Source organism: Coccinella septempunctata, chromosome 3 (genome assembly GCF_907165205.1).
Source record: "Coccinella septempunctata chromosome 3, icCocSept1.1, whole genome shotgun sequence".
In the NCBI taxonomy this organism is placed as follows: Eukaryota; Metazoa; Arthropoda; class Insecta; order Coleoptera; family Coccinellidae; genus Coccinella; species Coccinella septempunctata.
Genome location: NC_058191.1, coordinates 37,968,739 through 37,992,255, shown reverse-complemented (window position 1 = coordinate 37,992,255; position 23,517 = coordinate 37,968,739). Strand labels below are relative to the sequence as shown.

At 37.2% G+C, this 23,517-nt stretch overlaps 2 protein-coding genes across 7 annotated transcripts in view; one reads left to right on the top strand and one right to left on the bottom strand.

Annotated features, from left to right (window-relative positions):
- Positions 1 to 23,239, top strand: part of LOC123309117 (centrosomal protein of 135 kDa-like) — a 28,732-nt gene extending 5,493 nt beyond the window's left edge. For 3 of the 6 annotated variants that reach the window (XM_044892021.1, XM_044892020.1, XM_044892019.1), the window contains 8 exons: positions 19,548 to 19,673; positions 19,756 to 19,909; positions 20,382 to 20,579; positions 20,681 to 20,845; positions 21,229 to 21,431; positions 21,773 to 21,860; positions 22,380 to 22,532; positions 22,592 to 23,239. In XM_044892021.1, the coding sequence (XP_044747956.1) occupies positions 19,548 to 19,673; positions 19,756 to 19,909; positions 20,382 to 20,579; positions 20,681 to 20,845; positions 21,229 to 21,431; positions 21,773 to 21,860; positions 22,380 to 22,532; positions 22,592 to 23,020 (1,516 nt within the window). In that variant the 3' untranslated portion in view covers positions 23,021 to 23,239. Of the gene's footprint in view, positions 1 to 19,547; positions 19,674 to 19,755; positions 19,910 to 20,381; positions 20,580 to 20,680; positions 20,846 to 21,228; positions 21,432 to 21,567; positions 21,866 to 22,379; positions 22,533 to 22,591 lie in introns of those variants that run through there. The other 3 variants (XM_044892023.1, XM_044892025.1, XM_044892022.1) reach the window with 3 other exon arrangements.
- LOC123309118 lies at positions 128 to 15,311 on the bottom strand. The gene is made up of 5 exons (XM_044892026.1): positions 15,123 to 15,311; positions 9,631 to 9,798; positions 1,479 to 1,678; positions 1,069 to 1,400; positions 128 to 993 (listed from the first exon to the last, which is right to left on the bottom strand). The coding sequence occupies exons 1-5, from the start codon at positions 15,141 to 15,143 to the stop codon at positions 341 to 343; spliced, it is 1,374 nt and encodes a 457-aa protein (XP_044747961.1). The 5' UTR covers positions 15,144 to 15,311; the 3' UTR covers positions 128 to 340.
- Positions 23,240 to 23,517: the final 278 nt, after the last annotated feature.

Here is a 23,517-nt window from a genome sequence, read left to right as displayed (position 1 = left end):
CACACACCCTGTATATAGCAGTTGCGACTCGTGGGTCTGCATCTGAATTTACTGATCCAGTAAAAAAATTGGTGATACTGCAATACCTGTAGAAACCCCTCTACACTTAACTATATCAATCAAGAGATACTGTGAAAAAATTCATGTTTATTTCATTCAGAATCACACTTAACTAAATTCATATATACAAACTCCCTAAAAAATATTACATAAAACTAAATCAGCCTTGATATCGTTATTTGATAATCATCTTGATGGATGTTACACTATATAGTGAAAAATTCTTTCGAAATTTCCAAAGTATGACACTTTTCTCCTCCAAACTCCACGCTGCACGCTATCATTTACTCCTTTCGTCGGTATTTATCGAAATTTTTTGGCTAACGACCGATCTATACGTTTTATTGAGGTATTCCGCAATTATGACGCTGGGTGGTATGCATTGGACCTCGAGATCGTCGTTTATCTGTTTGGAATAACCCGGCATACATTCGCATATACCCTCTTTGCCCAGAGTGGCCCTGTACGGTACCAACCACTCACCCGTGTGACAGGGGCCTTGCGAATACAACTTATGACACTCCCCCTTGTACCTGATCCACCCTTTCACGCAACTTATCGTCCTCTGTCTACTGATCTGACAGTCTTCTTTCTCGCAAACGCACAGTCCGTTGTAAGAGATGCCGTCCACCGACGGCCTGGTCCTGAAATCGAAGGTTACCACTCTGCCCTCTTGACAGGGGCCCCTGGCGCCTATCCTGTAACATTTCTGAACTTCCGGAAAGAACAGGAAACCACGACGGCACGGCTGTCTTATGCAACTCGTCGAATTAACTAGGAACTGATTGTCTGGACATGGACCCTGGGTGAAGGGCCTATAACAGTACGAAGAATTCAGGTATCTGATGTAATCGTCTTTACAATGGCACTTGGCAACGTGGTCTGTGTCCTTCATCCGGTAAACCTCGCCCTTATTACACGGCCCGATGGTATCTGGGAATTTAACGTCATGTTAGTGGTTCAAATTGATATTACATGTCAAATATAGAGAATCCTAACCTAACTCACCTAGTTCATAACACTGCTTGGTTTCCTCGTGAAAATGCGGTAAAAAATTATGGCATCCGCAGATTTGGTTGGTCAGGAACAAGCTCCCCTTCTCCTGGCAGGGTCCTTTGGTGAAATGTTGGTAACACTTTCCGTTCTCGTATCTGAACTCCCTGAGGTCTTTGTCCTTGCTACATCTGCAAGCTGGTAACTTGTTATGTTCCGTTAGTAGCAGACCTTTGGTGCAGGGGCCTCTGGTGTATTTCCTGTAACACGTGTTGTCCAAGGGCCAGTATATGAAGCCTTCCGGACATTCTTGGAGTTCCCTGCAGGTTCCGTATTTCTTTTCGGGCCTGCAAAAGTGAAGAAGAATTTTTTTGGTATCGAATCGAATTATATGTCTGTTAATGTGATTTAAGTAACTTACTCACTTTTGACCTTGAGCAGTGGTATCTGGTGCGAAATACGAACCGTCTTGACATGGTCCTATGGTGAAAAGTTGATAACAGCGGCCATCTTCTACGTATTCTGCTGTTTTTGGAGGGCACCTGCATTCTGCGGTTAAATTTTTGGCTACAGTGCTGGTGGTTGATGGTGTAAGCTCTTTATCTTCCGGACATGGATGCCCCTTCTGTGAATTTGAAGACAAGAATGTTTCAGAAAGAGGCTATGTATTCTTTGGTGGATTTTTTTGTTAGAATCTGAGGTTTTCCGAGAATTTCTGCCTTCGTTTCTTGAGTTGCCTCAAACTATCTTTGGAGATGAGCTGATCAACAAACGCCTTACAGAATTTCTGATGTAGAAGATTTTTTTATGAAGATTCATCAACGTTCAACAATGAACAAGAATATTTATTGTTCGATTCAACAATGAATTACCGAATACCGATTGGATGAATATGCATGCATGCAATCAAAAACTCAGAGATGAATACATAAGAATGAAAAAATTTCATAATCTTTTCCATTCCTATTCCTAGAATTACCCGTAGACGCATGCTATTACTCAGCGTCCAATCATCGAGTTGCACAACGTACAGACAAAGGATACATTATTGAAATTATTCCTCATCGATTATTCTTACGATATCACCGCATGTACCCGATGTTATAATAGGCCTTAGTGGAAAAACTCAAAGACGCTCCTCAATAATGATAATCGAAAGACATTACATAAACTTGAACCGAGACTGGTGCGTCTATTAATTGTCGACAATGTGAAAAACATGCAAACCTCGAAGAAACGGGGAAATGTACGTGTATACGGCCTTGCATTGGCGTGATTCGATTCAATTATTCTAAATAGGAGTTGTATAGAATGCGTTCAGCGTTTCTTCCATTGATTAGGATGTTTTTGCTGAAATCTTATAGCTTGTGGCGGAAATATGAGAAATTCTTATATCTATTTTGTATACAGATTGTTATAATTATCATATTTCACTTAATAATCAACTGTGGAATATAACAAGACGCGTGTAGCAATTACAAGTAAAATTATTAGGAAAAGTAGTCGATATATTTATGTAACTAGTTTCGGGAACAGCTAGTAGGGAAGGTAAGAGGGGAAAATCAGCTGATTTGGAGGGTTGGGAATTCGCTATATGTGAGCGCCCCGCTGCGAATTGAGGGCCATGAAAAATGCCAAACGAAAAAGTGAGGTTAGCACCTATCACAGAAAGGGGTGTATTTTTGGCCTAGGAATTCATTTTATTATGGTTTTTCAAGGCAAATCAGTCCAGAAAGGAGGCTTCTTATTTTAGTATCTACGTTATCCACTAAAAAAACTTTTTTATTATGAGCACATGCAATGCCCTTCATTTTTAAATTCGCAATAGTAGTCTTCTTACATAATATCAATTCAGTAGGACCCTCAGAAACTAGTAGCCTTGGCTTAACAGCATATTACTATTTTGATAATTGCCAAAAAACACACTTTTTTTCGGTAACGAATCGTGTTATATAAATAATGATCTAGAAACACTAGTTAATAAACTGCTTTCTCCAAGTCACTACCAAAATATAAATTAGATTCTTACAAAAACCTTAATAATACACGGAAGAGACAATTAAAGAAATACTGATAGTCTCATAACGGAGGAAAAAAATGTCAATTTCCCCTGACGTGAACACGGAGTGTTAAAAATCTGATACATTATTTATTTTTATGAAGTAATAATAGCGTCATTGTCTGCAGATGATACGCTGCTTTGCTCTAAAGCCAGCCACCGTGAAAGTGCTACTTGTTATATAATACATAAACATACAGACAATAATTAAGCAAGTCAAGCGTTATACAACTCGTACTTCTGTATTTACTCACATTGTGGCCTCAACCTTTCTTTAATTGGCTTAATGAAATGATTTAGTTGACTCTTTTTTTAATTTACATGGGGACCTTGCTGATATAATGCTATTTACACGAGTCAACGTTTTTCTAGTAGATTTTATTTTATGATTCATTATCATTAAGTGATACACTTATTTATACAATATCCATAGGGCCAGTCCATGTTTAAGCAGGCAATTTTGTGACATAATGTATTCGGTGAATTTGTTGCCTTCCTATACAAGAAATTCTCAAATTTTCAATGTATCCATGACTGATTGGAAAGCATCATTCGCCTGAATAATTATCTAGTATGTAGTACATAAGTATAGGTCACACTTAGCCTAGCGCAAATTTCAGTATAAGGTCAATTAACGATATTATATAAAATGAATACCATCGATAGAAAACGAATCTTCCATACGAATCAAATCGCTTAAATTTTATTGGCTAATCGATACCAAGAAGTAATTATCAACATCATGGTCATTTTAACAGACAACTCTCAAGAACGTATTTTTTTCCGGAATCCCAGTATTGCTTATGCAATTCCATCTAGAACCGGTAGATTCAGTTCCAAGGTGATGAAAAATTCACAGAATATGTTTTAACATTCTGTAGGGAATTTTATCGGATGATGAAAATATTCTTGTTGGCTTTCAGACTTTAACATGTCGAAGAATTTTATAATTTTATGACAAGTTTGTGAGCAATTGACGCAAGTCTAAAGTCTAATGCTACCAAATCAGATACACACATGAGGGGTTCAGAGCTGAAGTGAAGCCATTAATCTCAAAACTAGGCTGCATGGACTTTTAGGGGGGTCTAACCCCTTGCTCATTTTTGACCCAAAAAATCGAGATTTTTCGAAATCGAGTTCTTGTACTAGGGTGGAAGCCTAGGCAACGCTGATTAAATAACCGGAAATCCCAATTGGATCAGACGAATATAACAGGAGATATCGCAGATTGAAATTTGCAATTTTTGAAAAAATGCCATTTCCAAGATGAAAATCTAAACGAAGGGAGATAGGCTCCCGACAATACTCGCAATAGATTCAGCGTGTTCGAAAACCTATATTTTCATACCAAAATTTCAAATATCTGGCCCTGTTTAGGAGAAAATAATATTTTTTGTTTTTTCACCTTTCATTTTCGAGTTGACTTCGAAGAGCTCTCTGGAGCGCAATTCTCTATTGAAGTATCAACTGTTTGGTTTTCCAGAATCTTCGGAACAAGTTCTATGCACTCCATATCCTAGGATAGTAATGAAACATCCTGATTTTCCGACAGAGTAGCAAATAGGTCATTTTAGGGGGGTCTAACCCCTTGCTCATTTTTGACCCAAAAAATCGAGATTTTCGAAATCGGGTTTTTGTACTAGGGTGGAAGCCTAGGCAACGCTGATTATATAACCGGAAATCCCAATTGGATCAGACGAATATAACAGGAGATATCGCAGATTGAAATTTGCAATTTTTGAAAAAATGCCATTTTGAGGATGAAAATCTAAACGAAGAAAGATAGGCTTCCGCAAATGGCTGCAATAGATTCAGCGTATTCGAAAACCTATATTTTCATACCAAAATTTCAAATATCTGGCCCTGTTTAGGAGAAAATAATATTTTTTGTTTTTCCACTTTTCATTCTCGAGTTGACCTCGAAGAGCTCTTTGGAGCGCAATTCTCTATTGAAGTATCAACTGTTTGGTTTTCCAGAATCTTCGGAACAAGTTCTATGCATTCCATATCCTAGGATAGTAATGGAACATCCTGATTTTCCGACAGAGTAGCAAATAGGTCATTTTAGGGGGGTCTAACCCCTTGCTCATTTTTGACCCAAAAAATCGAGATTTTCGAAATCGAGTTTTTGTACTAGGGTGGAAGCCTAAACAACGCTGATTAAATAACCGGAAATCCCAATTGGATCAGACGAATATAACAGGAGATATCGCAGATTGAAATTTGCAATTTTTGAAAAAATGCCATTTCCAAGATGAAAATCTAAACGAAGGGAGATAGGCTCCCGACAATACTCGCAATAGATTCAGCGTGTTCGAAAACCTATATTTTCATACCAAAATTTCAAATATCTGGCCCTGTTTAGGAGAAAATAATATTTTTTGTTTTTTCACTTTTCATTTTCGAGTTGACTTCGAAGAGCTCTCTGGAGCGCAATTCTCTATTGAAGTATCAACTGTTTGGTTTTCCAGAATCTTCTGAACAAGTTCTATGCACTCCATATCCTAGGATAGTAATGAAACATCCTGATTTTCCGACAGAGTAGCAAATAGGTCATTTTAGGGGGGTCTAACCCCTTGCTCATTATTGACACAAAAAATCGAGATTTTCGAAATCGAGTTTTTGTACTAGGGTGGAAGCCTAGGCAACGCTGATTAAATAACCGGAAATCCCAATTGGATCAGACGAATATAACAGGAGATATCGCAGATTGAAATTTGCAATTTTTGAAAAAATGCCATTTCCAAGATGAAAATCTAAACGAAGGGAGATAGGCTCCCGACAATACTCGCAATAGATTCAGCGTGTTCGAAAACCTATATTTTCATACCAAAATTTCAAATATCTGGCCCTGTTTAGGAGAAAATAATATTTTTTGTTTTTCCACTTTTCATTCTCGAGTTGACTTCGAAGAGCTCTCTGGAGCGCACTTCTCTATTGAAGTATCAACTGTTTGGTTTTCCAGAATATTCGGAACAAGTTCTATGCACTCCATATCCTAGGATAGTAATGGAACATCCTGATTTTCCGACAGAGTAGCAAATAGGTCATTTTAGGGGGGTCTAACCCCTTGCTCATTTTTGACCCAAAAAATCGAGATTTTCGAAATCGAGTTTTTGTACTAGGGTGGAAGCCTAAACAACGCTGATTAAATAACCGGAAATCCCAATTGGATCAGACGAATATAACAGGAGATATCGCAGATTGAAATTTGCAATTTTTGAAAAAATGCCATTTCCAAGATGAAAATCTAAACGAAGGGAGATAGGCTCCCGACAATACTCGCAATAGATTCAGCGTGTTCGAAAACCTATATTTTCATACCAAAATTTCAAATATCTGGCCCTGTTTAGGAGAAAATAATATTTTTTGTTTTTTCACTTTTCATTTTCGAGTTGACTTCGAAGAGCTCTCTGGAGCGCAATTCTCTATTGAAGTATCAACTGTTTGGTTTTCCAGAATCTTCTGAACAAGTTCTATGCACTCCATATCCTAGGATAGTAATGAAACATCCTGATTTTCCGACAGAGTAGCAAATAGGTCATTTTAGGGGGGTCTAACCCCTTGCTCATTATTGACACAAAAAATCGAGATTTTCGAAATCGAGTTTTTGTACTAGGGTGGAAGCCTAGGCAACGCTGATTAAATAACCGGAAATCCCAATTGGATCAGACGAATATAACAGGAGATATCGCAGATTGAAATTTGCAATTTTTGAAAAAATGCCATTTCCAAGATGAAAATCTAAACGAAGGGAGATAGGCTCCCGACAATACTCGCAATAGATTCAGCGTGTTCGAAAACCTATATTTTCATACCAAAATTTCAAATATCTGGCCCTGTTTAGGAGAAAATAATATTTTTTGTTTTTCCACTTTTCATTCTCGAGTTGACTTCGAAGAGCTCTCTGGAGCGCACTTCTCTATTGAAGTATCAACTGTTTGGTTTTCCAGAATATTCGGAACAAGTTCTATGCACTCCATATCCTAGGATAGTAATGGAACATCCTGATTTTCCGACAGAGTAGCAAATAGGTCATTTTAGGGGGGTCTAACCCCTTGCTCATTTTTGACCCAAAAAATCGAGATTTTCGAAATCGGGTTTTTGTACTAGGGTGGAAGCCTAGGCAACGCTGATTATATAACCGGAAATCCCAATTGGATCAGACGAATATAACAGGAGATATCGCAGATTGAAATTTGCAATTTTTGAAAAAATGCCATTTCCAAGATGAAAATCTAAACGAAGGGAGATAGGCTCCCGACAATACTCGCAATAGATTCAGCGTGTTCGAAAACCTATATTTTCATACCAAAATTTCAAATATCTGGCCCTGTTTAGGAGAAAATAATATTTTTTGTTTTTTCACTTTTCATTTTCGAGTTGACTTCGAAGAGCTCTCTGGAGCGCAATTCTCTATTGAAGTATCAACTGTTTGGTTATCCAGAATCTTCGGAACAGGTTCTATGCACGCCATATCCTAGGCTAGTAATGGAACATCCTGATTTGCCGACAGAGTAGCAAATAGGTCATTTTAGGGGGGTCTAACCCCTTGCTCATTTTTGACCCAAAAAATCGAGATTTTCGAAATCGAGTTTTTGTACTAGGGTGGAAGCCTAGGCAAAGCTGATTACATAACCGGAAATCCCAATTGGATCAGACGAATATAACAGGAGATATCGCAGATTGAAATTTGCAATTTTTGAAAAAATGCCATTTCCAAGATGAAAATCTAAACGAAGGGAGATAGGCTCCCGACAATACTCGCAATAGATTCAGCGTGTTCGAAAACCTATATTTTCATACCAAAATTTCAAATATCTGGCCCTGTTTAGGAGAAAATAATATTTTTTGTTTTTCCACTTTTCATTCTCGAGTTGAATTCGAAGAGCTCTCTGGAGCGCACTTCTCTATTGAAGTATCAACTGTTTGGTTTTCCAGAATATTCGGAACAAGTTCTATGCACTCCATATCCTAGGATAGTAATGGAACATCCTGATTTTCCGACAGAGTAGCAAATAGGTCATTTTAGGGGGGTCTAACCCCTTGCTCATTTTTGACCCAAAAAATCGAGATTTTCGAAATCGGGTTTTTGTACTAGGGTGGAAGCCTAGGCAACGCTGGTTATATAACCGGAAATCCCAATTGGATCAGACGAATATAACAGGAGATATCGCAGATTGAAATTTGCAATTTTTGAAAAAATGCCATTTCCAAGATGAAAATCTAAACGAAGGGAGATAGGCTCCCGACAATACTCGCAATAGATTCAGCGTGTTCGAAAACCTATATTTTCATACCAAAATGTCAAATATCTGGCCCTGTTTAGGAGAAAATAATATTTTTTGTTTTTTCACTTTTCATTTTCGAGTTGACTTCGAAGAGCTCTCTGGAGCGCAATTCTCTATTGAAGTATCAACTGTTTGGTTATCCAGAATCTTCGGAACAGGTTCTATGCACGCCATATCCTAGGATAGTAATGGAACATCCTGATTTGCCGACAGAGTAGCAAATAGGTCATATTAGGGGGGGTCTAACACCTTGCTCATTTTTGACCCGAAAAATCGAGATTTTCGAAATCGAGTTTTTGTACTAGGGTGGAAGCCTAGGCAACGCTGATTATATAACCGGAAATCCCAATTGGATCAGACGAATATAACAGGAGATATCGTAGATTGAAAATTGCAATTTTTGATCCCCCTAAAATGGGTTCACTTCAGCTCTGAACCCCTCACATACAGGGTGAGTCTTTGACTCGTACAAATATTTTAACAGTAGATTCTTGAGGTCAAAAGAAACACTTTTTTCTATTCCATTTTTTCCGATTCGGCTGTGATAAAAAGATGAAGCCACTACACTGTCTGACACTATACATCTGTGGATCTTTTTAATTTTTGAACTACTTTTATTTTACAAAACGTTCAAATATTCATTAGATAACATCCAACTTAATTTCATGAGTTGGGTTCTTTGAATTTTTGTTATTTTTATGGTACGTAATGGTCATAATGAGGAAATTGGCAGACGTGGGTGATATCTTGTGTTTGAAAAAGATTCATCAAATGAATGAAAAACTATATTCCGAAATTCATTTCATTCGATAAAACCGTTTGTGAGGTAGAACTAAAAATGAATTTTTTCAATAATTTTTCAAGAACCTGTATCTTCTTATCAGGACCGAATGGGAAAAAATGATATTGAAAACAAGTATTTTTTTGACCTCAAGAATCTACTGTTAAAATATTTGTACGAGTCAAAGATTCGGCCTGTACACTTAAACAGACATGCATACACACACATACACAATGCATGATTACTAGTGCGTTAATATGATATGTTTGGGAAAGGACTTTCAATTTAGAATCTATTAGGTGTTATCAAAAAAATAAATTGGCTTAAAATCATTTATCCAGCTTCAGTCAGCTACTTGTTCATTAGGGAGGGTTATAGGATCATCAGGCTTGTGAGAATTGTGACTGCCGAACTAACGGAAGCATTTGCTTTAATCATGTACAAACCTGAAAAATTTTATAGCAAGTTCCATCTGGCGGCCAATAAAGCATCCGCCAACCCATCGGATGAATTGCGCAAGGGTTCAGTTTAGGGTTTGCCCAAGGCGGCGCTGCTATCGCTCCTTCTAGCCTTTCGATGCTGTGTATCAAGAATCCAAGAAGTAACATCAGCGTCTGCAAAAAGGAAACAGATCAAATTTTTTATTGCAATTGAAGATGAAGTTCGATAACCAAAACACTGTTATCATTCCTTGTTAGAGATGAAAAAATTGAAACTGATCTACTGTTGGGCGATTTTTCAACTACTCATATACAGGGTGTATCAAACCTCTAGTTTCGAATCGCAATGTGAATCCTTTCACGTACGATGCTATTGTTTAAAATAGAATTTCTCCACTCCAATTTGTATTCAGTGAAGAGCGTGCATACATTAACGAACGTTCTGCAAATTTCTATGTCAAGGTCGAATTTCGTAACTTGTGGTTACGAATATGGGCATCACGCCCATTTTATAACTTTAACACGATTGATAATGTATTCACACGCGTTCTCGAAAATCGTTTTCACTCTCAGTTCGCGCCGAAGTGGGTTAAGACCAATTGGGTATTCGGCGCGAACAACAGTCAACTGGCGCTTTTTTTTTCGTAGAAGTTGCGCGTTAACCGAAGGATTGTTGTCGAAAGAGGTTTCTTTGTCGGGCTAGTAGCGGATTATGAGAACTGGGTTAGCGTTTATTGGAAATCGTAATCCCGCGTTTGCCAACGACAATTCGCAGAAATTTCCGCCTGTTGCAAAAGTTGCGCTGCTACAGCGGTTGAGGCTGTGTGAGAAAACGAGGATGATGAGATAATTCACGGGTTGCACTGGAAGTTTGCACCTTAATCCGATTGGATATCAGAAAAAATGTCTGCATTGATTGAGAACGACCAACGTAAAGGCAAGATGATTGTATCCCAAATTGGTTGTTTCTGGTACTTCTAGCTTCTAGACTAGATAAGGGAAAACGTGGATAAGAGTCCTGGGCCTGATTTTCATGAAGAATCCATTAATGGGAACCGTTTCTCGATATCTTCTTTTGTTTTGAAAATATAACCAAATTTTGATATTGTGCCGATTTCGAAAATGTGCCATAACTTCTTTATTCTCGAGAATATCTAGAAATAATAAAAACTTTCTACTTTTTACTGGGAATACTACACTAAATCAATTTTTTATCTCTTCTACGAAGGGTGGGAAAAAAACAATTTTTCGTTTCTTTTTTTGATCTCTTGTCATACAAAAAAAAAACTTGATTTTTAAAAATATATGAGTGAGTCTTTGACTGGTACAAATATTTTAACAGTAGATTCTTGAGGTCGAAATAAACACTTTTTTCCTCTACCATTTTTTTCCGAATCGGCTCGGTTTAAAAGATACAGGTAGGAAAAACCATAAAAAAAAAATATTTTGAGTTCTATTAACTATGATGCATCTTTTTCGAACCCAAGATATCACCCACATCTTCCAATTTTCTCATTATGACCATTACGTACCATAAAAATACCAACAATTCAAAGAAGCCAACTCTTGAAACTAAGTTGGACGCTATTTAACGAATATTTCAACGTTTTGTGAATCAAAAGTATTCATCATATTTTCTCGTATAAAGCGCTGTTTTCGAATAATTTGAAAAAAAATTTAAAAGTATCTGTGAAATTTGATAAAATTGGGTACTTTGGCTGAATAAAACTCTGCTTAAGAGATCCACGGATGTATATTATCAGATTCAACTAGTTATTCTGAAAGTTATTTTGTTTTTCCAGGGGAGGCACAGCTCATTATGAAAAATTACACTGGCGATATCTTTTTATAAGGGCCGAATCGGACAAAATAGTGAAGAAAAAAGTATTTTTTTTTATCTCAAGAATTAGTGAGTAAGTTTTCATAATGAGCTGTGCCACCCCTGGAAAAACAAAAGTACCTTCAGAATAACTAGCTAAATATGTGACTAAACACATCTGTGGATCTTTTAAACAGAGTTGTGTTCAGCCAAAATACCCAATTTTTCAAATTTACAGATTTTTTTCAATTTTTGAACATCAAATTACTCGAAAACAGTGCATTAAACTAAAAAGTGTGAAGAATAATTTTATTTCAGAAAACGTTCTAATATTCATTGGTCCAACTTAGTTCCAAGAGTTGGGTTCTTTGAATTTTGGGTATTTTTATGCCACGTAATGATCATAATGACAAAACAGGAAGACGTGGAAGATATCTTTTGTTCAAAAAAGATTAATGGAATAAATGAAAAACTATAATCCGAAATTCATTTCATTCGATAAAACCGTTTGTTAGATAAAAACTAAAAATAACAATTTTTTATGATTTTTCAACAGCCTGTATCTTTTAAACCGAGACGATTCGGAAAAAATGGTAAAGGAAAAAAGTGTTTCCTTTGACCTCAAGAAGCTACTACTAAAAAAATTGTTTTAGTCAAAGACTTACCCTGTATACAAAATGTTACCCTGTATATGCTACCTACCAGTATATACCCTGTATATGTTTCTCTGTATACAGAATGTGACCTGCATCATAAGCATATATTCCCGAAGAAAAGTGCCCCTTACGGCATTTTTTTGAACGAATAACTCGCGAGATAAGGCAGATTGAAGAATTTAGGCAAGAAATTAGATCTAGCCTGGTACCATGGTGGCCGTTTCGGCGGGAGTTGTCACTGCATCCCTGATCTTTTCAGCTAACGAGTACCTCAGGCATAATTTGTATAACTTGTCTCGAGTTTTGAATTTCAAACTGCACAATGCACAACCGAGTGTGACGTGTGACCTCCGGACTACATTAAACGTATCCAATAAAATTCGTCAACCGGTAAGTCCAGTATTCCTCGAACGCCGTCCACGCAGTGAAAAAAGTGCAACGCCGATTCTTGCATAACATTTACCGGGAAAAAAGTCTCCAGTGTCGTAACCCTAATTGCTTTATTGGAAGTCTTCTTGTGCGAGCTCACGGTCTTGTTCAAACAAAGATGCGGTCAAGGACTCCTCCTGAGTCAGCTTCTTCGGGTTAATACGAACGGTCACTTGGTATTTTTTTAGAGTACTCGTGTCATTTTGTCATTGTTACCAAACTGGCGCATAAGAATGAGCAGGGCGCTGACCTGATCCAGGTACTGAACACGCTCAATGCTGCTCGGTTTACAAAAAAATACCTTCCTACAATACTTTATTGTAGATGTGCTTGTACATGTTTGTTTGTCTTCTTATAACACTCGAACCATATATCAGATTCTTATGGGGACGTCACTATGGTGTAGAGAATTCATTATAGAAGGTTTTCGTGTGAGATTTATTCCTACATTATGAAATGATGAAGACGAATATCGTGAACTTCTCGTGAATGAAGCTGTTCATTTGAAGCTGTTTCTACCGGCGCTCATTGAAGTTCTAACAATCGAAATCATTCGAAACCCACGATCGGTTTCAAAATAAACGAAGAGTGGTGCATAATCCAAACAAACGCTATTGTTTCAAAGGCGGTTCGCAGACGGTTTTGCTCGTTTCGTAACACATCTAAAAGGGCAGGCAGTTCTTACAGGAGATTTCATTGCTGGACCGAGCGCGAGAAACGTTCTACTTGCATATTATTGCGTTCGCTTTGTAGTTTTCGCTTGTTGACCTCGATTACATTACAATATCAAACGCCGGTGGTAGGTATTATAATCACGTAATGATGTCGGTTTAGAGGTAGCCGATACGAAGAAAAAAATTACCGGAAAAGATTGGGTGATTCATTACGTGGTGATGGGTGTCCATGACAAAGGGTTTTTACGCTAATTTTCCGATGATCTTGTATATTTTTAGAATTTTTTTTCGAAAAATAAGGAATAAAGATAAATTTTTTTGTAGAAATTGCCCCTCTGCGTTAGGGGGACAAAGGTACAGGGTAAAAAAAAATTACCTGAACGGTCGATTTTTTTCAAAGTATACAGGGGTTGTCAAAAATGTCTCATACAGAGTGGGCCATTGGAAACGAAGCAGCAGCCCTGTAGGTCGGCAGAATTATACGAGTCTTGGAGTCGTACAAATATTTTAACAGTAGATTCTTGAGGTCAAAAGAAACACTTTTTCCCTTTACTATTTTTTCCGAATCTGCTCGGTTTAAAAGATACAGGCTGTTGAAAAACTGGTAAAAAATATTATTAGTAGTTCTATCTCACAAACGGTTTCATCGAATGAAATGAATTTCGGAATATAGTTCTTCATTTATTTGATGAATATTTTTTGAACACAAGATATTACCCACGTCTTCCAGTTTTCTCATTATGACCATTACGTACCATAAAATCACCAAAAATTCAAAGAACCCAACTCTTGAAACTAAGTTGGACGCTATCTAATGAATGTTTGAACGTTTTGTAAAATAAAACTATCCTTCATATTTTCTCGTATAATGCGCCGTTTTCGAGTAATTTGTTCAAAAATGAAAAAAATTGGATACACTGGCTGAATGCAACTTTGTTTAAAATATCCACAGATGTGTAGTGTCATAGATTTAGCTTGTTATTCTGAAGAGAATTTTGTTTCTCTAGGGGTGGCACAGCTCATTATGAAAACTTAAAATGGCTTTATCTTTTTATCAGGGTTGAATCAGAAAAAATGGTATAGGTAAAATATTTGTACGATTCAAAAACTCACTCTGTATAAAAACGTCGATTTTTGAATCCAGGGATTTCAGGGGGTCAAATGTTAAAGTCAAATTGAAAACCGTATCGCTTTAACCCTCAGGGTTACTACAACACCCCAAACCCTTTATTTTGAATAGGGAAGATGGGGTAAGCAAGAGTTCAGCATATTTGTTATTTTTTTCATTAAATCCAGTCGTTGACGAAATATTCACATTTAAATTTCAAACAACGTTGCTTTTTCCTTAAAGCGTGCTGTTAAATCAATTTCCACTCATTTATTCTACAATTTCGATGATAAATCTGCTGTAACACTGATTATTTTTGAAAAATGAAGAAATCATTTCAATATTCTTTCTGCCAATAGATTAACTATAAAAAAAATTTATTTGTATTTTTAATGAAAGAAACAAACAAATCTTATTTGCAAACCTATCTGGTGTATGGCAGTCAACGTTTACTCTCGAAATTGATGAAAATATTTTTTTTCTGGGAGAAGTCAGTTCTTTTCCAATTTTTTTTAAAACTGTTTTAGGACAGTATATCACAGTTTCTTGAATAAATGATAATATGGATCTGTGTACACAGCGCTAAAACTCTTAATCTCGCGTCGATAGTGACATGATTTTTTTCGAATTATTCTTCGATCAACAAAATTTGTATTTCTGGAATTTCGACCAACTAAGGCACAATGTTTTTTTCCAAAAATCCTTGCTGTTATTTAAACTGTTAATAATTTTCATCGCATTTTGAAAGTGAAACTAGATCAAAATAAAAAATTTTGTCGCATAAACAGACCTTAAGAAGGAAAACCACCTACCCGAATTGGAACAAACATCATAAATCACTCGGTTTTCCCTCTGCACTCTCCCGTCACATAACCACCCGGAAAATCATATCGCAATTCAGGCCGGTTCACCAAGCGCGCGGCACTTATGGGCGCCGATGGTCTACTGGAGCGCCTAGTCCGGTAGACACCGGCATTTTCCTCTGCTACTTTTTTTTTCAGGGTCCCCGGACTCCCCGGATCGTCCACCACCAAGTCTCGCGTCGTTGGAGTGCGGGGGAGATGCGACGGCTGCTAAAATGGTGCAGGTATCTTCTTCTTTACCGATCTCGAGTGCTTTCACTCTCTAACGCAAAAAAAAATTGTAGCGACCGGTTTACCGGCTCGTCTATTCGGCGGTTTGGTGTTTGGGACGTTTCGGTAGGCATTCGTCTGCCGTCTTCAGGGAAGGGATCCGTTTCTGGTCTGAAGACATCGTTGTAGCCTTTGCCGAAACAAAACGCGTGTGCCCGGTTGCTTGGTAAGATAGGTAAGAGCTGCGGCGTTTCCCTGGCGACGGGACTTGGACCAAATCCAGGAAATCCATACATTATATGGAAAGCACCCCCCTGTCTGGAAAAAGACGCCATTACCCATAAAGTAGGTAATGGATAAACATTAAAGCACTGCCAGGTGTTGTTCTCTTGTGCTGGTGGAATCTTTCCTCTGGTAGCTCAGTGGTAGGGCACTTTACCGGCAATCAAGCGGTCAAGGGTTCGAGTCCCACCTGGAGAGGTGCTTTTTTCATCATTTACATTTATCACAGACGACTTTTTCCTCTTATATATTCTTTTGAATGTAAGCAATACATTTTTGGTTATCAAACAATATAGCATATGTATGTGTTTTAGCAAAGGTTAGTGTAACGGGGTACCATACAATTTGGAGTATGATACAAGAGCTTAGGGAAAAACCTCAGTAAAAAACCCTGTCTCCCCGTGAGTAGCACAGTGAATACAAATTTGTTTACAGAATAAGCTTTTAATACTGAAGGGCTTCCTTTCCATTGACATGAAAATTTCTTTATCCTCTTTTCATTTCGAAATAATATCTGACACAAAGAAACAGAGCAGAAAACGAGGGAAAAAGTGAATAATAAAGCTTTCATAAAAACTTATTCGAAGACTTGATGATGAATGAAGAAAAAAATAAATAATTATAGGCACGTAACTTGTCCTTCAAATGCACTGGGAGGAATATCATCTCTGCGTCAAAAACCTTCTGCTGATCTTGGTGTAGGATCACCCTCGTCGTTAAAAATGCCTTCAGTAGTAAATTAATAATAGCCAAATCTTGCTTTTGACTGGGAGGGTCTTTCAACCAGGTCCAGTCTTCCAAGTGATGATTATTCTGTTCTTCAGGTGTTCGAGGAACGCTAGAGGACCCTTATGTTGGGGAATCATCTCCCATAGATAAACCAGTGGTTATTCAGTAGAAAATTTAAAGAACGAGAAAGAAATTCAAAAAACTTCTCTTAATTCTTTAAGAAGGTTTCAATGCAACAGAAACATATGGGAGAGCAGAGGGACACTCTAATGGACGCTCCTAAGTACCAAGAGTCCCCAAAGAAAGACCTTAGGAACTTCACTCAAGTTTGAGAAATCGAAAATCTATCTCAGAGAGCACAAATCTTTCTCAGAAAAACACCCGAACACCTTCTAACAAAAATGTAACTGCCTGGTTACGATAATACCAGAAGCAAGCATAAGACTATATTGAGCTTCCTCTTTTCATTTTGTGTCAGACTTCATATTCATTATTTTATGTATCAATGTATATATCACCTAGAATTATTTCCTTTTAACTCGCAAATTTTTTTTATCTCTGCATTCCATTTATCTTTAAGCCCATGCGTATCCCCCATAATTTGATTCATACGTTCGGGCTTGGGATATTAAAACAGATAAGATCAATAAGAACGATGCAATCAAGCATCGAATATTGCACCGAGACTCGTTTTCTACCATTCGCAAAGGCCTCTTGGATGAGAGGTCAAAGTACTGAAAGTCGAGGACCCGGTAAGCTCGTGCTAGGTGAAGTTTACATATGAACACAAAGAGAATCCGCATTCCGGTGAACACATGGAGGGATTACGGACCGAAGCTCTTCACTGTAAACATATATAGTATGTTACAATATGTGTTGGTGAATTATTAAAAAAATTTCGTCCATTATCCGACTATCCGGCATGTTATTGAAGATTGGCATTGATACGAAGAGTTTATTGCTTTCTCACCTTAATTCTACAGCAGATAGAAGGTAGAAGGACTTGGGGCAACGCGTTTGCCTTGTTGGACAATAAATCGAAATTAATTTTATGAACGTGTCGATCTTGCAACCTTCAATGGAAAAATTACACTCTACAGAGAGGGTAAAAAGTAACGCACAGAATTCATATCTTCGGTGTTTGATACTCTGTAGCAAAATCCTCGAAGTGGTTTTATTGTCCTCGTTTGAGGGAGGCTTATTTTCGTCGCTGAAAACACCTTTCTTGAACTGTCGAAAGCATTTCATCTGCACTACTCTTCCAATTGAAACAAGAAACTAAAATCACTCCCAAATGCTGTTTACACATAATCCAACATATCCAACACATTAAAAAACAAACAGAACCTTTGAAAATTAGTTACCACTTTGAGACATCAATAATTATGACAGACATTTTATCTCAAAAGGAAAGATAGAAAAACCTCAGAACATCCTCAGCAAATAACGTCTATCCATTTCTTGCAAAATTGTTGGGGTTGCCATTTGAAAAAACAACCATCCACTCTTCGTATAGGGGGCATGAACTTCGCATATACAGAGTGAGTCTTTGACTCGTATAAATATTTCAAGAGTAGGTTCTTAAGGTAAAAAAAAACCCTTTTTTCCTTTACCATTTTTTCCGATTCGGCCCTGATAAAAAGATATAGCAATTTCAAGTTTTCATAATGTGCTCTGCCAGTTGTGCCACCCCTGGAAGATAAAAAACCTTCAGAATAACCAGCTAAATCTGTGACACTACACGTCTGTGGATCTTTTAAACAGAGTTGCGTTCAGCCAATTTTTCAAATTTCATATATACTTTTTAATTTTTGAATATCGAATCACTCGAAAACGGCGCATTATAGGAGAAAATATAAAATATACTTTTATTTCACAAAACGTCCAAATATTCAATAGATAGCATCTAACTTAGTTTCAAGAGTTGGGTTTTTTGAATTTTTGGTATTTTTATGGTACATAATGGTCATAATGGGAATACTGGAAGACGTGGGTGATATCTTGTGTACGAAAAAGATTAATCGAATAAATGAGGATAAAACCGTTTGTGAGATAGGACTAAAAATAAAATTTTTTCATGGTTTTTCAACCGAGCCGATTCGGAAAAAAATAATGAGGGAAAAAAGTGTTTCTTTTGACCTCAAAAATCTAATGTTAAAATATTTGTATGAGTCAAAGACTCAACCTGCGTAATTTAAAATAAAACTGATGAGTATTCTAAGCGGTTGTGAACCCGGACATTGGTCGTGCAAAGAAAATCTCTTATTCCTCCAAAAATCACCTCACTGAAACCCATGCTTCATCTCCCTCTATAACGGTCATCAACGGTACAAACTGAAACGGTCCTAATGAAAAACGATAATCTTCATCGACTTCCATCTATCTAGCATCGTAAAACTCGATTATGCCGTTATTTTAAGTGCATAACCATTGAGCTGAAGCTAGTATAGAACATCCTCGTGGGAAGTGAACCGAGTTATGTAACATTGATGGACCGATAGAAGATGATGAATGTGGTACGAAAGTGAGGCGTATGGGAGTTGATTACAGACTCACTTTCAATGGAATGAAGAAATAGCGGTACCCCAATAATTGAACGAGACAACGTCGATCCCACGTTAGTTGTTGCACCAGAAAGTGCGAAACACTGCTCTAATTAAATTCGTGTTGATGAATTTGTTTTTCTGGTTATTTTTCCCGGCAGTTATCTACGCAATCGGGCGTGATTCAATTGAAATTATGAGCTGATTGTGGCTATTTGAGGTGAAGAAATGAGTCCTTGTGGTAAATGGTGCTGGAGACAGAGTTGGCTCGTCTCATGAGGCAGTATCTCACGAAAAATTAGAAAATTACACTTACGCATCGAATATTTCATCGTTCATATTTTCATTAACACTCTTCAGTCATAATTCCATGCATTTTATAGCATAATTTCGTTTCATCATACAACAATGAAATACAGCAATTCCTTTTTATCAGAGTACGACGTCTAGGGGTCGACAAGACAAGAAATCTTTTCTTGATGACAAACTTCCTGTCTTGTCTTGAGAAAAAATTTTTTTTCAATGTGATATGGATCATGAGTTTGTTTAATCAATGAATGAAATATTATCGTGCAATCTTCAACTCTGATTTTTGCTCATCCTTTTGCAGGAATGTTACAGACCGTGCCGCTTCAAGCAACGCCAATTTGAGGGATTTAGAAGCGGAAATATCCAGATTGCAAAAGCAGCTAGATGTCGCTTCTAAGACTCGTGATAATGCTCTAGAAGTTAATCGGTAAGTATCAAAGAAACACGGAAAATTCCCCGAAAATATTTCTTATGGAAGTAAGGATTTCAAAAATTTCCCGTAATTTCAGTAAACTCCAAGATGAATTGGCAACAGTTTCCCGGGAAGCCAATATCTTCAAAGCTCAGTTGACGAAATCACAGGACCAGATAGAAAACCTGAAGCTGCAATCTCAGCAATATATAGCTGAAGTCAAAAGGGCTGAGGATTTGATAGAGGCTAAGGTGAGTGGTGGATTAAACATGTATTCTCATATATTTGCGGTCATCCATTTTATGAGGAAATTTCTTCGAAGAAAACAAATGGAAGAAACCTTCAATACAACACTGAAAAAGGATCTACTTTTACTGAAATACTATCTTAAACCCCCGCCTTCTCTCGCGTATTATTATTGGTATATATGAGACACTCTGTATAACATTTCCTTACCTCGAAAGAAGCGCAATTAAAAATACTAATCGATCTGTCCGAAAAATATGTTTTTGATTTACTGAATAATAATAATTACCAGTTAGAGGTCACAGAGTTTCGAGCAGACCCCCATTTTTGTTTTTACTGCGTATTTGAATTCCATGAGAAATTGTTAAACCGTTGGAAAGTCCTTTCAATTGTAAAACTATTTTTTTTTCTTTTCTTTTTTTTTTCTTTCCTTATTTTTTTCTTCTTTTTTTGTCATTTTTTTTCTCTAAATTCAAGGAGAAGGAAAGGGAAGAGTTGTTGAACCAATTCAAACAATTATGCTTGGAGACCAATCATCTTCAGAGCAGTAACAGCGCTCTTGAGAGTGAGGCTAATCAGAGTAAGGTCCAGTTATCGGTGGCTATGGATCATGTCCATGATTTAGAACAGAGGGGCGAGACACTCGAAACCTTGATAAACGATTATGAAAAGCAAGTAAGTATATTCTTTATCAAGAATTCCCTGTTTGAAGTGAAATATTCTTTTTTTTATTCCACCTTGACTGAATCTTTTTATTTTTTAATTTTTTTATTTAGATTGGCCTCTTAACCAACCAAATAGCTAAATTTGAATCTGAACGCAGTCAGCATATGAGATATCAGGACAGAACGGAAGCTGAGATCAAATCTATAAGGGAACTATGTATGAAATTAGACAGGGATAAGGAACAGTTGAGAATGCAGTTGTTGACGAAAGAAAAGGTGAGGATTATGACGCAAGTTGTACAAATTAAAGATTCAATAATCGACAATAACTTTTTCATGCCTTTATCCCATGAATGATTCAGTAAATGGCCGAGATTCTAATTCGGTTTTGATTTCAGTTCTTCATCGTGTTGGATATCGATTTAATCATTTTGAGAAGATGGTGTTGTCAAGATTTTCTAGTAGAATCAAAAGGCATACAAAATATGTACAATAAAGTTCAATAAATATTAAAAAGTGGTCATTCTTTGCATGTAATTAATACATTTTATGCAGAACAGGAGTTACATAAGCCTGATTATGTTTCACCTGTCTCTAATTCTGTTGTGATTTTGAGTGGTTACATTTCGATACAATTTATACGTTGAAATTTCTCGCAGGATGGGGACAGATTGAATGATCTTCGCCGAGAAAATGAAATACTATCTACAAAACTGACCGACAGTCAGACCAAACTAGCCAGTACTGAAAGACTTTTTAAAGAAGCCAGGCATGAAGGTGTTGAAATGAAGCTCAAAGACGAAGAAGCATTGAATGAAATCAATCTATTGAAAGAAAGGATTGATGATCTTGAGAGAAGGTTGTAAGTATTCTGGTTGTTTTATTACATAACTTCAATATAATTTAACATTGACAGCTCGGCATTAAATTTTTTTTTTCTTTTTCCATTTTTTTTATTTTTTTTCCTATATTTTTTATTTCTTTTTCTACTATTACAGAGCGAAAGCTTTACAGGAAGTAGACACGTATCAGGAGAAAGCTCTCGAATATAATAACCAAATTAGACAGTTGAGGAGACAGATAACAGACGAACGTTTCGGTAAAGCTTCGAGAGGGGATGACGATCGCTATCCTTCGTTTTAACGACGGGACAATAGAGCATTAAGAGGATTAACCAAACATTACATTCATCTTTCTTCGCAGATTCCAATGCACCTGTGGCGTTTGCCCCGATAAGTGCATCGGAGGAGAAATGTGTGATAATCAATGCATGACGGAATTTCAAGGACAGGTGAGGTAAATATTTCTCTCCTTCTCCTTCGAATTCCGAAATTTCCCCTATTCAATAATCGAACTAAAAAAAAAAACTAATTTTTTTGTGTTGATTGAGATTGAAGAACGCATTGAAACCATAAAAAATTCATTTTTCTCTTTGGGGTCCAACTTATCATTAATAATATTTATTTTTCTTTGAAACATTCCATTGGTATCACTTTATATCTTCTGATTTCATCGCTGCTAATTTCCACGATCATCAGTTATTCAACCACGACACGTGTTTCGCACATTAGCAGCATCTTCAGGTGGGTGAAGGGATACCGAATTATTTGGTTTCTAACGCTACAGATTCCTTTCCAATTTACTTAAATTAGGGGAAAACAGATGGCGCTGAAGCTTGTAATCAGATACAGAGACTCTAACTCTTGTTAGAATCCGATTATTTCTTTTTCCTAGCTAAGAAGTTTCAAATCCAATCAATCCTGGTCAGTTAATGATTCAAAAGACCAACACGGCATCAATTGACTTTCAGATTACGACTGCATCAAAACCCCAAGAGCTTACCACAAGAGAACAGGGAACAAACACTCCTTCTTCTCCATTATACGGTGAAAATCCAAGAAATGACGATTCTTTCGTGGCTGAGGTTCACATATCTGAGGATGGAGATACAGAAACCATCAAAGTAAATATGCGACAAGCGAATTTCCCTTAAAATAACCCTATATATCATAATCTCTCAAGGTGCACTTGAATGATGGAGATGGGGAACTCTTGGTCGAGAAAAAATCGGTGAGGGGTGTCACGTCTGCTAGGCCAGACTCCGTCTCATCGTCTCCTAAAAGCGCCGTGTGCGACTGCAGATCCAGCGACTCATCAACCAGCAATGGAGGCTCAAAAAAATCGATCGAGGATCGTAAGGAAATCGATAAACTGAGGGCATCTCTTACTGAAGCTCTGATAGGTGGTCAACATGGAAAACGGTGCAGAGAAGGAAAATGCCAGACGGATTGCAAGTTGTTCGATCCTCTGAATAAGGTTTGTGGGAGGCAACATACTGAGTCGAGAAGTGGCAAGCGAAATTTGTCGAAAAATTATAAAAAACCAATTGGTAGTGAGGAAAAAGATGCCAGAATTCCTTGTTGTCCCAGTACTTGTCGGTGTAATCAGTGATCGGCGAATTGTGTGAAGTGAATGAAGTGTTTGAGATTGAAAAGACGATCGTAGAATATGTTTTTATTATTAACTGTGGAATATTCCAAATTCAGGATGGAAAATTGGTGTTATCCAGTGGTGTTGTGTGTTAATTTTAGTCATCGGTTGTTGCAGATATATGTTTTAATGATTTGATCCTATATTTTTATATATTTATAATAAATTCAATCGATTTTAGCAGTAGTGACTCAGTAAATCTTGGATTTCAAGAGACCCCAATAGGAAAAGTCCAGTGGAGCCTGATCAGGTGATCTGGGTGGCCACTCAATATGTCCCCTTCTTCTAATCCAGGTGTAAGGAAAATTTTCTTCTAAGAACTGACGCACCAGTTGAACGAAATAAGATTGTGCGCCATCTTGTTGGAAAATGATCGTTTGATGGTCTTCTGCATTCTCCAATACTCGCACGAGGGCTGGATAAATAGTGTTCTCCAATAGATCTGAATAAATTTGGCC

What these genes read in the sequence shown, in the direction of transcription:
- LOC123309118 (XM_044892026.1), bottom strand. Translation starts at nt 15,143, where the DNA reads ATGATGTTTGTTCCAATTCGG. An exon ending in CTTGCTATAAAATTTTTCAG is followed by an intron (nt 1,679 to 9,630) that starts GTTTGTACATGA and finishes TCAAATTCACAG; the next exon opens with AAGGGGCATCCATGTCCGGA. An exon ending in CAAGCAGTGTTATGAACTAG is followed by an intron (nt 994 to 1,068) that starts GTGAGTTAGGTT and finishes TTAAATTCCCAG; the next exon opens with ATACCATCGGGCCGTGTAAT.